This window comes from Marmota flaviventris, chromosome 4, assembly GCF_047511675.1.
Source record: "Marmota flaviventris isolate mMarFla1 chromosome 4, mMarFla1.hap1, whole genome shotgun sequence".
Lineage (NCBI taxonomy): Eukaryota > Metazoa > Chordata > Mammalia > Rodentia > Sciuridae > Marmota > Marmota flaviventris.
The window spans coordinates 86,885,145-86,903,697 of NC_092501.1; the positions used below are offsets into that span (position 1 = coordinate 86,885,145).

General features: G+C 37.1%; 1 protein-coding gene across 1 annotated transcript in view; it reads right to left on the reverse strand.

Moving 5' to 3' along the window:
- Positions 1-532: 532 nt before the first annotated feature.
- The window catches only part of Fgf9 (fibroblast growth factor 9), a 33,570-nt gene continuing 15,549 nt past the window's right edge, over positions 533-18,553 (reverse strand). The window contains exon 3 of the mRNA XM_027941589.2: positions 533-1,316. Within this exon, the coding sequence (XP_027797390.1) occupies positions 1,071-1,316 (246 nt within the window). The 3' untranslated portion in view covers positions 533-1,070. The remainder of the gene's footprint in view (positions 1,317-18,553) is intronic.

Genomic DNA, 18,553 nt, shown 5'->3' on the forward strand with positions numbered 1-18,553 from the left:
GTTACAGTGATGGAGTCACTGATGAAAGAGGAAAATTACAGACACAGAATAAAAGGTTGAGACCCAGTTTATCTTTAATCCTCTGGGATAAGCTATGAAACAAGCAGTCTGAAGAGTGAATACTCAGTGTCATGAGCGATGTGCATAAGTTTACAATAATACGGGCACAAAATAGATTGTCGCCTTTAGTACATTAGGGTCATTAGAATTTCTCATATCCATGCACCGTTATACCTACTTGCATGAATTACCACAGGTTCATAGCGGACTTTGCCATTTAATGCTTACAGAGCCTAAAGCTTCCAAAATGCCTATCTGGCCTGTACATATTTCATTAAAAATAAACTCTATATAATAAATAAATATATAAAATAAATAAAATGTTGCCTTTGGAATTTCTATAAATAAATTTAACTTTTTTCTTTTTTTTCTTTTTTTCGCCTTTTTTTCTTTTTTCTCTTTTTTTTTCTTTTTTTTTTTTTCTTTTTTTTCTTTTTTTCCTTTTTTTCTTTTTTAACTAAGAGGTCTTTGCTTTAAGTTCACTGGGATGATACCAGTGAGAATTAACTGAAAAAGTCTTTTAAGTAAGACTGCACCCTCCATGCCTTTGAAAATGCAGCGTACCCTTGCGCAGGCCACCAGCCAAAAATCCTGATGAGTCGAAGTATGGCAGCTGTGCTGATATAAGATGAAGTACAACTGATCAAAATTTAAAAGCGTGTCTATTTCCCAGCATGCATCAGGCCATTGTCCTCTTTGCTTTCTGACTCTCCAATTTCTCCTGCTATTCACCCACTCACACACTCACACCCCTCTCATTCAGTCTCTCTCCCCTTATTTCACAATAAATCAAGCAAGTGGCCCTAGGCAGCCCTCCAGGAGGATCAGCCTTTAAGTGCAGAACAAAATCAGCATGTTCCCATCCAAGCTTCCATCATACATTATGCATGCGACAAAGTTTGGCAACAGTGGAGCTGAGGTGATGACACAGCTAATCAATAAGAACCCACCGCATGAAACCATTTATAGTGGTTACTTTTTTAAGGGCTCAAGTGAAGAAATTGTCTTTGTCAACTTTGGCTTAGAATATCCTTATATAGTTCAGGTACTTTGTCAGGGTCCACTGGTCTAGGTAAAAAATGTGTGAATTTCTGGTGCCTTTTAGTCCTGGTCCCTTCTCTTGGAGTCCCGTCTTTATTTAATGCAACATAGTATCGCCTTCCAGTGTCCACGTGTTTATATAGATTCGATGAGTACGTGTTATACCAATTTTCTTCAAACTGTTCTCTGAATACACACTCTTGGGTTAGTTTTTCCTGTTAAAAAATAAAAAGAAAATAAATACATTGCACGATTAGCTACTTTCTATATTAAAAGCAATATTCCATTTTGCACAAAGCAAGTTGAGTATCTCTTATCCAAAATGCTTGGAAACCAATAGTGTTTGGGATTTTTTATTTTCTTAGATTTTGGAATGTTTGCATATATTTAATGAGATATCTTGCATGTGGGATCCAAGTTTAAATACAAAATTCATGTATGCTTCAAATACACATGATAACACATAGCCTAGTGATAATTTTATACAATATCTTTGTGAAAAAAAGTTTCCTGGTATGGAATTTTCCACTTGTGGTGTTAGGTTGGTGCCCAAAAAATTTTAAATTTGGGAGCACTTCAGATTTTGAATTTCCAGATTAAGGATGCTCAACCTGTACCCTGATGAGAAAATACTGATTTCTAACTCGTTCAACCACTTCAATGCACTTTGCATAAACTGCTTAACTCTATCAATTCAATGACATTCTAATTTCTTATTCATAATGACTAAAGCAGAAAAGATTCTAAATATCTTGTAGTGAAACTTTTCTTCAGGCCAATTATTACACACAAAGTACAACTAAAATTCTGGGTCATTCCCATTTTTACTATAGCAATTATATGGTGACCACCTTTGCACCTTTGCACTTAAATTTAGATAGAAGAGCCTCCTAACTTTAAAAAAAAAAAAAAAAAAAAAAAAAACATGCTCAGGCATACAGATGCCCCAAGGAAAGCTATACTTATTCCTATATTTCCAAAGCAAAAAAAAATAAATTTTAAAAAATGTTCCCTGTTTTCTTAAATATCTTGCATTTCCCTCCACCTGAGCTATATGAAAGCCAGGGTCCCATTTTACTCCACAGCCTGGGACTCCTCCAGCCACATCACTCGTGGGCAGTAATGACCAGAAATAATATACATATCACATCCCAAAGCCATGAACACACTCTAGGCAGAAATGTGTATATTGAAGCTGGCCCCTGGAGAAAGAAGGCAATGGGATTTATTGGCCTTTTTTGCTCTTACTGTCATTCAACTGAAACTTTTAAAATCAATACTTTCCTAGATGATGCTTCAAAAAACACTGAAATGAATTTAAAGTGCTTACTTTGCTCTTGTCCTCCTGGCACCTTACATAAAAAGAAAACAAATAACCTACATCTGCAGGCTCCACATCCATGCATTCAATCAACTACAGAACAAAAATACTTGAAATAAAGTCATATCTGTATTGAACATTTACACACATTTTTTCTTGTCATTATTCCCTAAACAATATGGTATAACAACTATTAATACAGCATTTACATTGTATTAAGTACAGTAAGCTAACTAAAAATGATTTAAGGAAGATATGCAAAGGCTCTATGCAAATACTATGCCATTTGATAAAAGGGACTTGAGCATGGGCAGTCCTGGAACCAATCCCCTACAGATACCAAGGGACAACTTGTAATCAAACCCAGATAAGGGTATTTGGCATTCTTCCATTTCTGTCATTCAGACCCAGATGACAGACAGCAAATATTACACATCACCAAAAAATATATGCCTTTTTCACATCCATATAGTTGAGAACATACATTAATACACTGAATTCATAGATATAAATTGAGTAGAATCCATCATCTCCAATTGCTTGTAAAGTCAGTCAAGAGAGCAAAGAGAAGGGAAAGAATTTGACCAAATCAATCAACAAGTCCAATGTGAGGCCAGCTTCTGTGTTTCTTCCTTGACCCAAAGGCTTAAAACATAGTCCACGACTCCCGAGTGCCCACGTGTCCTCAAGAGTGTTCTTCAAGTAGCCAAAAACACTGAGCAGGTTTTGGGTGGTGGTGGACTTTTGTTTTATTTTGTTTTGTTTTGTTGGTAATGAAGACTGAATCCAGGGCCTCATGCATGCTAGGCAAACACTCTACCACTGAGCTGCACTCCCGGCCCCCAAGTTTTTAACAAAATATTTCACTGGACAAACTTTTACTATGCAAGTTGAAACAGAGGAAAGCAAAAGAGAAAATCAATGCATCAGAGAAAGCCAAAAATGATGTGCAAACTGCTAACCAGGACTTATAGGGACAAAAATGAATTACAGAAAGTGAGCAGTTATCCATAGCTCCACTCACAATGTACTGCTTCCACTTAGGGAGGGCCCCGAGAAACTCACCCTTTCAGGGGCATGGGGATGCAGAGCAGAGAGCCCACCCTCCACCCCTGCCACATGTAAACCCAGAAGGGCCTCCTGGGGAAACACAACCACCTCCTGCACAAGAAAGACTGGGCTGAGCGTGATTATTTCTCCCTCATCTCTATTAAAACCCATGAAATAAAAAAAGTGTGCTGAAGCCATAATGGCTATTTTAGTCTTTACTTCCATCTGCATAATAGTCTCCTTGCAGGCAAGATTATTCCTGGTTAAAAAGGGCTGGTTTTAGTTTACTGTAATTTAAGGAAATTTTCTAAAATTTTGTTGCATTTATTTTTTTCATTAATAAAAGGGACCAAAGTATGGCATTGGCTTTCATTTCCACAAAGGACAAGAAAAAAATTAATTCAAATAAAGCTTTTTGTTTGTTTGTTTGTTTAAGCAGGAAATCTATCACCTGATAAGTATTACAATGTTTATTTTTTAAGTGAAGAATAATTTTTGCTCCTTTTGGAGCCATGAGTTAGGCACTAGTTTGTATTGCTTTTGCTTATAAGCATACCTCTACTAGCACAATGGTCTTTCCTGGGTCAGAAACAGATCCATGGTAACCTCCTGCTAGTTTACACAGTGGGGGAAAAACAGGCTTTGGAGTCAGAAGCCTATTCACATCCCAGCTTCATCCGTCACTCACTGGAGGACATTTGTAATGGCTTATGTCACCTCTTCAAGTTTTAGTAGCCTCATATTTAAAGTAGGATTAGAGCAGGTTGGGCATCCCTGATCCAAAAATCCAAAACGCTCTGAGTTCCAAAACTTTTAGGATATCAAGTCATTACTCAAAATGTTTTAGATTTCAGAGTATCCGATTTTGAATTTTTTGATTAAAGATACTCAATGGGTAAAAATCTTGGCAACTATCCCAAAATTCATGAAAAAAAAAAAAAAACTATGAAATCTGAAACACTTCTGGTTCTAAGTATTTCAGATAAGGGATACATAATTGACACAGGGTTGTGACAAAGATGCAATCAGAAAACAGTGCTGAGCATAAAGAAAGCCCTCCATGAACAATGGTGTTGATACAACATTACATCATACCTCTTAGGAACAAACCTAGAAAACAGCTTATGTGATTTCTCCAGTTAAATGCATGGGCAAGAAGGCCCAGATGTGAGATGATTTGCCCCTGGTCTATGCCACAGTATCATGTCACTATGATAATGAAGTCACTAGAGCAAGAAGTTTCCAGGAGCCCTACTTTAGCCACTGCACTGGATCCTTTCCATTTTTCACATCTCACTGAATAAGCCCTGTGGTTCCCATAGCCCCTCTCATTCATGAGATTCAGGATGCTGTTTCCCCAGGGGCAGTCATTAGGGAGGGTGGCACAGGGCTAGCATTCACCGGCCATGTTCAGGAATGGGGTACTACAACTCTTCTTATATGTGCTTTCTTTTGTCTATACTCCAAAATGCAATTTTTAAAAATACTATTCATTTTGCAGGAGGAAGGACTAAGAAGCAGGCGGGGGCGGGCTGGGGGGAGCATGAAAAAAATTCTACTGTGACAGAAGTATCAACCTCTAAAACTGGAACACAAGTGTGTTCTCAGTGCTTAAAAAAAGATTCTCATTGTATCTTTTTTTTTAAAGAATATGAAAAACTCCTTTTAAAAAAAGGCAAGTAATCTAAGAAATGGAACTAACCTTTTCACTGCTCTGTTACCATAGCTCTAGTTTCTTAGCAGGCTATTTTAGCATCATTTATACACACATAATATAACTTTCTAGGCAACCCAGAAAATAAAGTGAGTTATTTGATTATAAAACAATATAATCTACAGCCAGCATTTTTCACGATGGTTAGGAGTTCAATGGTCTTATTCACAGGAGGATTGTATAACTTCTGTTAAGTGAGATTATGCTGACATAACATTGTAAAACCACTGATACATTTCAGCTTCTGAAATTATACCAAGTATGTCACTCTGGTAAGCTTGCATACCCTGAAAATTAAAATTATCATTAAAAGTTAAAGACTGTGTTACTTTCCTGTACCATGCATGGATTTTAAATAGTTTCTTCCTCTTAGTTGAGACTATGTCATTATGTGATTTTTATTTTAGACAGAGTAGCAAGATTTACAAAATTAATCTCTTACAATCACACTTCAGTACTAAGTGATGAAATCCTTACCTGAGGTGAATATGTTTAAAGCTATCCTTCTATTCCAAAATAATTTTTTAAATAAAAATAAATAGATAAAACTGGGGATGTAACTCAGTGGTACAGCACTTGCCCAGCATACACAAGTCCTTGGGTTCAATCCCGAAAACCACACAAAAAAATAATAACAATATTAATTAATAATAAGTAGATGAATACAAATTGGAACAGCAAAAATTGTATTAACCTATATTCTTATATATGTGGGGGGAGTGTCAGCCTTCAAATAAACTATACACTTTAGAATTATAGAATTCAGATGTTTTAAAACTCACCATATGTTTTCAATGCAGACAGTTTATAGAGTATTCCACTATAAAGTGATCAATTCTTGTTTTATTGTATTTCCATGTTTTAAAATTTTTTTAGATTATTTAACTATAGCTGTTTATGGCATACCTATCTTTGAACTATTGGATTATATCACTAGGCTTGGGTGGAGAATGTGGATTTAATTCAAAAGTCTACTAAAGCTCATGCTTTGGAACAAAATCTGGTGAATGTTAGCAACTATGGAAACCTCTTTTCATTTTAAATCATCAAATTCAGAGCAGTGGGAAAAACTGAAATTAAAACTTCAAAACTGTTACCATTCCTGTTAACACCAAAGTATGAGATAATAATGTGAAAATTATAGTATAGCCCAGAGAATGCTTAGGAATGTTATAAGACACAGACTTATATAGACACTAATTTAAAATACTAGACAATTTGAAAATGAGTGATCCACAAGGGCATTATTACACCCAATTCAAATGCCCATTTAAAAAATGAAATCAGAGTTGTTTCAAATTTGGAGAGTCAGTAAGAATTCTCATTGCAAATATATAGACTTGTGATATGCTGCTATTTAAAAACATGATTTCCATATTAATAAATATAGGGCATAACTTTAACCATGCTATGCAAATGGTTGTGTTTATTCAACTCAACTGAAAATACTTGTTACCACAATATAAACTACTCTAACACATAAATTCATGATCAGCAACCATACAGACATTGACTTAATTTTAGAGTTCCCAAACATTTTCATAAGTTAATGACTTTGATGTAATCCTTCATTCTTGTATCTATTGTCTATTAGAGTCATGGTATTTAAACCTCCCTTAACCACAATTACTTGTCCAGATGTACTCTTCCTCATTAATAATCTAACAGTGAAGCCTAAATGGGAGTTGTCGAGAAGACCAAGGTGATTAAATATAATGACTAAAGGACCATTAATAAGAAGTCAGTTCTTTTAACTCTTCTCTCCAGGGATAAGTCCCTATCTAGAGAGAAAGCAACAAATATAGAAAGAAGAGGCAGGAGGACACTACTGATGATTTTTTTTTTTTAGAAGCATCTCCCTAGATCCAACCTCCGTTTGCCCTCAACGTGCCTCCCTTGAAGTCCTGTTTTTCAAAACCTCCTCAAATCCCCCCAGATGGGCCTGCCTTAATACCCCTGTTCCTGGCCATTACAATTGCTTCTGGAATAGTAGAAACATTGTAATCCATTGCACTTGAATTGATGTAAACAAAACGAAGCAAAAAAAAAGCAGGCAATTTTTCCATTTTTCTCATCAAAATATATAGAATATTGGGGTGGAGGGGTGAGATTAACCAATGGGGAGTAAGATACAATTGGATGGGACCAAGAAGTTCTGGTGTGTTATTGCACAGCCAGGTAGTTATAGACAACAACATCATACTATATATTTCAAAAATCTAGGACAGATTTTCATGTTTTCATCATAAAATGTGATAAATGAGGAGATGGATATGTTTTAACCTGATTTAAACATCACAGAGGGCTGAGGATACAGCTCAGTGTAGAGTCCTTGCCTAGCATCCACCAGGCTCTGGGTTCAATTCCCAGCAAAATAGCACCACATAATACACTACAATACACATACACATATAAAAATATCTCATGGACCCCATAAGTACCATTTTTAGGTTTTTATGTATCAGTTAAAAAATAAATTTAAGTCAGGAACGGCAGTACCCATCTGTAGTCTCAGCAACTCTGGAGGCTGAGGCACAAGTTCAAGACTAGCCCAGGCAACACACTAGGACCTCATCACAAAAACTAATTAATTAATTAATTAAAATAAAATGTGATTTTTAATTTTTAAAATATATAATTTTTAAAACACTAAATATATATCTGAAATTAAGAATTCCTATCTTCTTTACAATCTTAAAATTCCTGTGTGCTAAAAAAAAATAAAAAACAAAAAATGCCTTCTCCCGAGAAGTTGGCTACTTCAGTACTTAGGAACTCAAAGATCAGGGCCCTGTCTACTCTAGGCACACACACAGAGGCACGCACACACACACACACACACACACACACACACACACGTATGCAGCAGGCTTACCAGCCATGTGGCAATAAATAAGCTGCCAAGGACAGACCCTGCCAAATAGGACAAGTGAGACAATTTAGAGGCCTTCCTTAGAAACTGCCTATTAAAATGCATCTTTGTTTAGCAAATCATATTCACTCATAAACTTTCTATACATTTGTAGAGATGCATTTCCACAAGGAAATAAAATCTTGCTCTAGGTATAACAGAATTCAAATTTGAAAAATTCAGTATTCACTTTAAGGAATATTTGGCTTATGTTAATACATAGCCAATGTATATTTAATTTTTCCACAAACACATCTATAGAAAAACTGCATCAAATTTCGTTTAGGATATTAGAACACCAAGTTGGAAAAAATAAAATGTCATATTTCTTACTGAAGACTATTACCTGATAAGAGTAGTAATATTATTCAATGATCACTTAAAAATGTACATTGAAAATATGCAAACGCTATAATAACTTCAAATTAAAATATTACTCAGTAAAAACTGACAGTAGAATGCCCATGAAGGGTCAGACTGACAATGGAAAAGTATAAAGCTAGAAGGCTGAGAGGTAAAATTAAAGATTCAAGAAGGATACCAGAAAAAGACAACCACCCTATTTCCATGATAAGCACCACCTATTTTGAAAGGGGTGGAATCAAAAACGAAAAATTTTAGCAAAGACTTTCCATGATCAACAAAGCAGGTTAACTTCAGCACATGTTTGCAGAAATAAAAGAAGAGAAATCGAAAGATTAACAAGTATAATGGCTGTATAAATCCAAAGATAAATTTTAAAGAATCAAGATACACAGAATTTCCTTGGTAAAGGCATGCCAAGCTTCCAGAAACACACACACACACATGGGGGGTGAGCTGGCTAATATTCCTGAGCTTTAACTTCCTTCTCTGTAAAATGAAGGCATTGGAAGAAATTTCCAAGGTCTTTTGTTGTTATTGCTGTTGTCATTCTTGTGCTAAAGATTGAACTTACAGCCTCCCCAAATTCAAGGCATGACCTCTACCACTGAGCTACTCTCCCACCCTGGAAGGTCCTTTTAGTCAAAGACTCTAGTTAGTCAATCTTGGAAACATCAAAATGTGGAAAGCAAAGTTATCCACAATAACTCTGGAAGGACATATTGAACAGGAAATGAAAAAAGAAACTGCTGCAGAGCTGGAAAACAGGGAAAGAAACCAAACAAAATGTGCTGCATCAGTTGCCCGCTGCAGGCAGGAGAGCCAGCAGGTCAGAACTGCAGAGTAAATCCAGGCTTCCAGCAGCAATCAAGAGAATGAGGTTGCTATTCCAAGGAGGAAAGGACAAGGAAGAAGGCAGCCACTTTGTCACAAGGGCCCTCCAGCTTTCTCCCTGGGAGAACATTTGGAGGATACACTCCTAATTTCTGTTACTGCTTTCTCACATTTGGAGGCTTGCCACATCCTCTTCCCAACATTGGCCTTAAGAACATGGCCCACAAAGGCCTCCTTGACCAATGAATCCTACCAACACTATACCAATATAATGAACTGTCCTAAAAGAATTGACTGGAACAGGGATGGGGTTGTAGCTCAGTGGCAGAGCACTTGCCTAGCATGTGTAGGCAGTGGGTTCAATCCTCAGCACCACATAATAATAAATAACTAAAATAAAAGGTATTGTACCATCTACAACTAAAAATTATTTAAAAAAAAGAATTTACTGGAAGAAAAATCCAAATCCTATATGAAAACAAAAAGTTATTAGTGGGTAGAATACTCAAATCTGAGTGGAAAGTTGGACATGTGCACAAGGCAAAGAAATAATGTACAACACCAAAAAGAAATAATGCCAGGCTCCCTGGGGCATTATTTGATATTTCCAAAGGACTCTTGAATTTTTTAAACACCTCCAGCCAGTGCTTATGTCCCCCTGACACCTCCATCTCTACTCAACCCATAGAGAACTCCTAAATCAGACTGAAAGGGAGATGAAGCCTGTCCCTACCACCCTCCCCTTCTCCTTGGGTTCCCAATTTTTAGCTCCCAATATACTCATGTCAGCACAGATTTCTCCATAACCAAACCCTTCTTCTCAGCCCCACCATGTGATAAATGGTCCTTCCTCTCCTCAACACTGATGTGACTGTGTCTAATTCTCTTTGGGCCCCTCTCTCTGCTAGATTACACCATCCTACTTCCAGTGCTAATCAGAGCTAACATGATCCATTATTCATTCTATTCCACCAATACACCAAATGTATATGCTGACAGGGGCCTCTTTAGAAAGTGCCTTAGCCTGGTATGTTGGCACATGCTTATAATGCCAACAGCTCAGGAGACTGAGACAGGAGTATCACAAATTCAAGGCCAGCCTCAGCAACCCATTGAGGCCCTGTCTCAAAATTTAAAATAAAATAAAAAGGACTGGGGATGTGGCTCAGTGGTTAAGCCCCCCTGGGTTCAATCCTTGGTACCAAAAAATAAATTAAAAAGTGCCTTAACTCAGAAAACTGATTCTGGAAGGGGGCATTCTAGGTACAGTGACAGCCTCATGCATTAATTAACATGTAAATATTAAATAATAATAATTATTATTATTATGACAAAATAAATGATATTCATAATAAAAGAAACTTCTTTAGCTAAGTGGATAAATAATAATGAGCTAAATATGAAAATAAACTATGGAACATCAACCTTAATAATAATCTTGATAAATTAGGTTGACATTTTATAATTTGAGAGATGCCATATTTTTATCTGTAAGAAAATTTTTATTTTCAGAGACTGCATCATGAGTCAACTTCAGAATTCAAACTTGCAAAAAAAAGAAAGAAAAGAAAAGAAATAAAACATCAGTCTATCTGTCACACAGTAAAAGCTATCAGAGGTCTCATCTGTGCAGCATCTCTGTCACTGCCACAGGTACCCATGAAGAATGCTAAAGGGGACTGGGGAAGTGGCTCAAGCAGTAGGGCGCTCGCCTGGCATGCGTGCAGCCGGGGTTCGATCCTCAGCACCACATACAAACAAAGATGTTGTGTCCACCAAAAACTAAAAAATAAATATTGAAAAATTCTCCCCCCCCCCCTCTCTCTCTCTCTCTCCCTCTCTCAAAAAAAAAAAAAAAGAGAGAGAGAGAATGCTAAAGGAATGAGCACAGGCTGAGCAGCCTGTGAGCCAGCACTGTGCTGGTCACTTTACAGGCATCAGCTCCTCCAGTCCTCACAGCAATGCTATGAAGTCCCTGTCATCAGCCATTTTATAGTCTCAGCTCAGAAAGTTTGATTGCCCTAAGTTGCATGGCAAGTGGACTTGATAGAGCTGAGGTTCTAACCCGTTACTTCCACTACTCCACCAAGCTCAAACTGTTCAGAATTCCATCAAAACACAGAAAACTGAAAAAACAACTTGAAAGATAGAGAACAAAAAGGAATATGAGTTAATACGACCAGTAAAAAAAAGTATCTGAAATTCAAGGTATTTGTGTAGAAAAATGAAAGAATAAAGAAAAAGGGAGGGAGAAAAGAGAAGGGGTCAGGAAAACAGACAGAAACCTAGAGCTTCAAGCAGACAGCAGACTATGTGAGGACACACTACATGACTCCGCAGCCCATAGGCAAAAATAATTCAGTGCTAACAACAAAGCAATCTCATTAAGCACTATCAGGCGAAGGATGTTTTTGGCATGACCTTGGCAAGTCTGTTCTTAGAATACTGCCTTGCGTTTGGGGCCACTTCATTACAAAGGAAAAGCAAACTTAAATGGAGATTTCAATGAAGAACTTAAAAAAAAATTAAGAGTAAATCAACTTATGTCAGGATTTTAAGCATTTATGGAAAGTGGGAAAGAAGACAGCTCTGAGCATGTCTCTCCCACTTAACACCATAGCCTTTTAATCCTCCGAGGGAAGCCCTATACTGCAGGAATGCAGGCTTTTTTTTATTTTCCCAGCTGGTTGTCATGATGTGGCTGATGCGCACCAGGCCAGCAGGCCGATAAATGATGTTTCTTCACAAGTTCAAGTCAGTCTCCGGCATAGAAGGAAGTAGGAGGGACAATGTGGCCAGGTCACTGCTGAAGATGCCCCAGGGCCCAGGCTCCCAATTGATTCTAGTGAGGCCAGCTTTTTTGTGAGGCTCAAAGGCCCCTCCTAGGCTAGGTCACAAAACAACATAGTGGCAACATCTCCTGAGTAGCTGATGATGCTGACAGGGGAAGACCCTCCAAATGTCAACAAAGAAGCCTCTGGCAGCAGCTGAGATAAACAGAAGTAGAGTCAAGATGAATTAGGGCACAACCAACAACCCCATATTTCTAAACCATGTAGTAAAGTCACCTTCTCTGCTGATGAGCTTTTTTCTCTGCAAGAACACCAGCTTGTTTCTGTCCATCTCCTCTGAGTGATCCTGATATTCTTTCCTACTCCTAGGTTTAAGTTCTATCCTGCAAGCTCTGAGCCCTTTTTTTACATAAATTCTAATATTTATTGCGCCAAATTATAATTCTTGGTTTACATGTCTGACTCTCCCAACAAAGTTGAAAATTCTTTCTGAATTAGTTCTAAAATTATCCACAAGAGGAGGTATATTTGCTTTTGTAGGAACAGTCAATTGTCATTACTCATTGTAGTTAAATTCTATAAAATCTCCCAGAATACTAAACCAATGCTCCCAGAGGAAATACAGGGTTAGGTTTCTATGAGCCTCTAGTCATAACATTTTTGTCAAACTATCGATACATCACCTTATTTCATGTGTATTTCTATTTAAGAATAACTTACTTAACACGTATTATCAATTCATTAACATCAGATTTACAGCCAACATCGCCTAACTAATGATTGAACAAAGCTTTCTCATGCATAAGATACATGAATATCTTGTATAATTTGCTCCACAAGATACATCTTAGCCTTTTCTTGCTTTTAGTTAACACTACACAGCATATCAGCTCTATGCTGGGGATGTTTTATGTGGCAATATCACCAAGAAAAGGCACAAAATATTAAATACATAGTACTAAATACATCCCCAAAAGGACCCTGTTTACCTGAGGCAAGAAGGCAGAGCTTGGCCTTCTTTGACCTGAGCTGGGAATATGCATGTGAAAGACTCATTTTTTTCCCCACTTCCCTGCACATGTCCACAAACCATCATGAAGTGAAACAAATATTAATTTGGAGGTTATAATCAGATTTTAGCAACTAGGTAAATTCACAAATACAGAATCTACAAATATGAGGATCAACTGTATTTTCAGCACCTACTAAGGTACCTGGCATGTATTAGTGATGGATGATGGATAATGGTTGTTAACTTTGTGAAAGCAAGCAAGAAAGAGTGAGTGTATGAGTGTGCAAGTAAGCATGCAAATGAACTGTGAAGACTGTAAGTGTGTGAACAGCTGAGAGAGTATATGAGCAAGTAAGCATGTGAACAGAAATTTGTGTGTGTGGGTGAAAAATGGGTGAGTATACAAGAACGGGTATGAGTGAATGTGCAATTGAGTGTTTCAGTGCGTAACAGACTAGAAAATGCTTCCAGTCTTCACCCTCACTCTGACTCAGGCTGTCCAACAGCACAACTCAAGAACTAAGGAAGATGCTCAGTGACCAAAAACATTCTGAGACTGAGGCCCCAATTGAGGGGTAGCTTAGGGTTCTGTGTGGCTAACAATTTATTCTGAGAAAACAGGTAACCCTGGAGAACTGAGTGGTAAGAGAAGTGGATGACAAGGAGTTCCTTCCAAGAAGGCAAGTGGGGTCAAAGGAAGGTAGGAAGAATTTAGGGGCCATAGGGTTGTTCTTCTATTGTCCTTAACATTATTGTCTCCTGGTTGTACTCATAGTCCCCGTACACACTGATTGGACTTCCAGCATGTGCACTTTAGGCTCAGAACTCAGGGAAGCAGGGTCAGCTCTGCCAATAAACCACAGAAATGAAACTCCCATTGCATAAACCCACTGCTCCTTTCAAATATATACACCAAACTATTCAGAAATGAATTAATTTTATAGTGTTCATTATTTCATAGAAGCTATTTCCACAATGCACATTTTCAATCAAAAATATTTATAATTATTAAAATGTGGGGCTAACAAAGACATACATTGAAGAAAAGATAAGCTCTTCAACAAATGGTTCTAGGAAAACTGGAAATCCAAATGCAACAAAGTGAAATTAAACCCCTATCTCTCACCATGCATAAAACTCAACTCAAAGTGGATCAAGGACCTAGGAATTAAACCAGAAACCCTGAGTCTAACAGGAGAAAAAGCAGGCCCTAATCTCCATCACGTGGGATTAGGCCCCCAAATTCCAAAATAAGACTCCTATAGCACAAAGATTAAAATCAAGAATCAATAAGTAGGATGAGTTCAAACTAAAAAGTTTATTCTCAGCAAAAGAAACAAGCAGTGAGGTGAATAGAGAGCCTACAGAACAGGAGCAAATCTTTACCCCTCACACATCAGATAGAGCACTAATCTCTAGTGTACATAAAGAATTCAGAAAGCTAAATACCAAAAACAAATAACCCAATCAATAAATGGGCCAAGGACCTGAACAAACACTCCTCAGGAGATGATATACAATCAATCAACAAATATATAAAAAAGTCATCATCTCTAGCAATTAGAGAAATGCAAATCAAAACTACTCTAAGATATCATCTCACTCCAGTCAGAATGGCAGCTATTATGAAGACAAACAACAATAAGTATTAGCGAGGATATGGGGGAAAAGGTACATTCATACATTGCTGGTAGGACTGTAAATTGGTGCAGCCAATATGGAAAGCAGCATGGAGATTTCTTGGAAAATTGAAAATGGAACCACCATTTGACCCAGCTATCCCTCTCCTTGGTCTATACCCAAAGGACTTAAAAACAGCATTCTACAGGGACACAGCCACATCAATGTTTACAGCAGCACAATTCACAATAGCTAAACTGAGGAACCAACCTAGATGCCCTTCAGTAGATGAATGAACAAAAAAATGTGGCATATATACATAATGGAATATTACTCAGCAATAAAAGAGAATCAAATCATGGCATTTGCAGGTAAATGGATGAAGTTAGAGAAGATAATGCTAAATGAAGCTAGCCAATCCCAAAAAGCCAAATGCCAGATGTTTTCTCTGATATAAGGAGGCTGATTCATAGTGGGGTAGGGAGAGGGATTAGAGGAACTCTAGATAGGGCAGAGGGGTGGAAGGGGAAGGGAGGGAGCATGGGGTTAGAAATGATGGTGGAATGTGATGGACATCATTATCCAAAGTACATGTATGAAGACACAAATTGGTGTGAATATATTTTGTATACAACCAGACATATGAAAAATTGTGCTCTATGTGTGTAATATAAATTATAATGCATTTCACTGTCACATATAACAAAATATAATAAAAAATTTCATAAAAAAATTGTGGGGCTAACATTTTTTTTTTATCCAAAAGGATCCCTTATACTCAAATTGGTCAGGAACCAAAGGATATACGTTAACTCTTCAGCTCAAAAATACCTACTTACAAATCAGGTACTAAAAATCCAGGGTCAGTCTTATCTTCTTTTTATTAAAAAGAAAGATAAAGAAAAGAAAGAAGTAATTGTCTCACTGACAATCCATTTGCTCATTCAATACTTTTTAAGTATCAAATGTATGCAAGACTGTTTTAAGTACAGGCAGTACCTTGGGAAACTAAAGTAACTGAGCCCTGGCTTTCCAGAGCTTAGGCTTCAGGAAATGGACAGCTTTAATACTCGTCTGATTTGGGGCTTCCTGAAATCTTCTTCTCAAGTTTCTCTCATCAGGAATCTGTGGCAGGGATTGAGACAGAAGGATTCCTGAAAATGCAGCAGAACAGAGCAAGGAACATGAGTGACACTGAGAGTGGTCAGAGAGCGGAGCCAGGATCATATGTGAAAGCTGCACCTGTCACAAGAATTCTGCTGCAGATTTCTGAGCCTGAAGAAAGATCAGTCCTGAGTATGCTCCCTGGGACCCCAAGCCATTCTTCAAAATCTCTCATGAACAACCTAAATCCTTCCCAGGCTGGGGATATAGCTCAATGGTAGAGTACTTGCCTAGCATACTTGGGGCCCTGGGTTCCATTCCCAACAATAAAACAAACAAACAAACAAAAAAAAAAAAACCTAAAACACAAAAACTAAATCCTTCTTAACTCTTGAGAAATTTATAGACCTGAGTTCTATGATTTGATCATACTAACTTGGCTTTTTTTAAGTGTGCCTCAATCAATGAATGTCGATACTCTATTCACAATGTAAACCTAAAATTAAATCAATAAAAACTTTACAAAAAAGATAATTTTCCACTAACTAAAAACCATAAGTCTAGATGTGAAGGAAAAATGAACCACTAAATAAAAACTAAGTCACTAGAAAGAAAAAAAAATCCTCCAAAATCTGTGAAAGGAATACTGAAATCTTGCTCCACTATATGGTTGATTCTGGGGTGTGTGTGTGTGTGTGTGTGTGTGTGTGTTTCACAAAAATGGTCACTCTTAACATGCATATGTATCAGAAAAAATTTCTTTATTTACCTATGTTCAAATCCTGATTTGTCACTTGCTATCTATGTGTGACCTTAAGTCACCAAACTATTAAAATCTCACTTCCCTCATTTCTAAAATAAGAACATTATATGAACTAAATTATATAGAAGATACTCTACTGAGGTGCTGCCGCCCTCTTTATCATCTAAAAATTACCATCTAATCCTTTGAAAATTGACCATGCACTTATGAAATGTAAAGCAATGCTCTATTACCCAAAATATCTGTTGAAAACCACACATTTCCAGAGCATGCCTGATATCAGGTTGATTACTCAAAAAATGTTCCTCCTTATTTCCTTCATAGGAACTGCATTCCTTGGAGATTCTGTACAGGACATGTCAAAACACCTCTCATGAAAGCAACCTGAACTGTGCCACTACAATTACAAATTACCAAACTTAGTGGTGATTCGCCATTTTGGTAGGGTATCCTATTCCATGAATACACAGGGCTGTTCTGCTGTTCAAAAGTTGCTCAGGATTGCCCCTGCAGAGCAACTGACAGAGTAAAGCTCTTGGTCCAACATGCCCCAACCCTTCCTCCTGCCCAGAGCTTCACATCTACAACCATGTTTTTTGATACTGGCATCTGCAGATCACTAGAAGACAAATGACATGATCCAGGGAGCCTCAAGTTCTCAACAAGAATGTTTTCACTTTATCCTTTCACTGCAATGAAAAAGTAAAGGAACTGCTTCAAGAATATTCAGGATTCTACAGATGAACATCTCATGACCCACGTACTACCACTGAAGAGTGTATAGTCAGCCCTCTGCATTTATGAATTCCATATCTGGGAATTCAACCAACCAAGAAACAAAAATATTCAGGAAAAAAAACTGGATCTATACTAAAACATACAGATTTTGCTTTTTGTTATTATTTTCTCAACAATATAGTATAATAATTGTTTACATGGCATTTATATGGTATTAGGTATTAAGTCATCTAGGGATGATTTAAAATCAAATACAGGTGCTGGGGTTGTGGCTCAGTGGCAGAGTACTTGTGTTGCACATGTGAGGCACTAGGTTCGATCCTTAGCACCACATAAAAATAAATAAACAAAAATATTGTGTCCATGTATAACTAAAAAATTGAAAATAAATAAAATCAAATACAATGCCATTTTATATAAGGGACTCAAACATGAAAGGATTTGGGTATTCAAAGGGGATCCTGGAACCAATCCCCCCATGGATACAGAGGGGCTACTGTGCTGGGGTTTAAAATTACTTTCAGTACTAAAATAGTGATACTTATATCATCAGCAGTAATGGGAAAAGAAAAAGACATACTTAGTCTACAGGTTTAGGACAAGTGAAGACCAGATGACATCATTTGATCTCACAGTAATTCAAATAGGAAGAAGTTGGGAGGAGCACAGAATCATCTCTAGATGTTGTAAAGAACAGGCATGCTAAGCTCAAATAAGACTGAACCACAGCTGGCAGGACCATATTGACAGTGAGACAGCATCTTAGTTTCAAGTAACACATTGATCACATTAAACCAACTCTGCCAATTTAAATTTTATCAGTCTTATAGTTCAGCTTGAATTTTAATATAAATACGATTTGAATTATAGTTGTCAAGGAGGTGTGAGTATAAGGAATTCAGATCTAGTCTCACTTTTGCATATATTCAAATAACAAAATAAGTTAAGTCAACATAGAATCCTAAGGATCTGAGATTCAATCAATCAGCCATCGATGGACTCTATATCCACAGATCCAATAAATCAATCACAGATAAAATGAAAAATTACATCTATACTGAACACATACAGACTTTTTTTCCTGTTATTATTCCCTAAACAACACGACTATTTACACAGCTTTACATTGCATCAGGTATCATAAGTCATCTAGACATTGATTTGAAGTCTAAGGAAGAATGTTTGTGGGTAAGTTTTCTGAAAAATACTACACTATTTTTTTAAGGGACA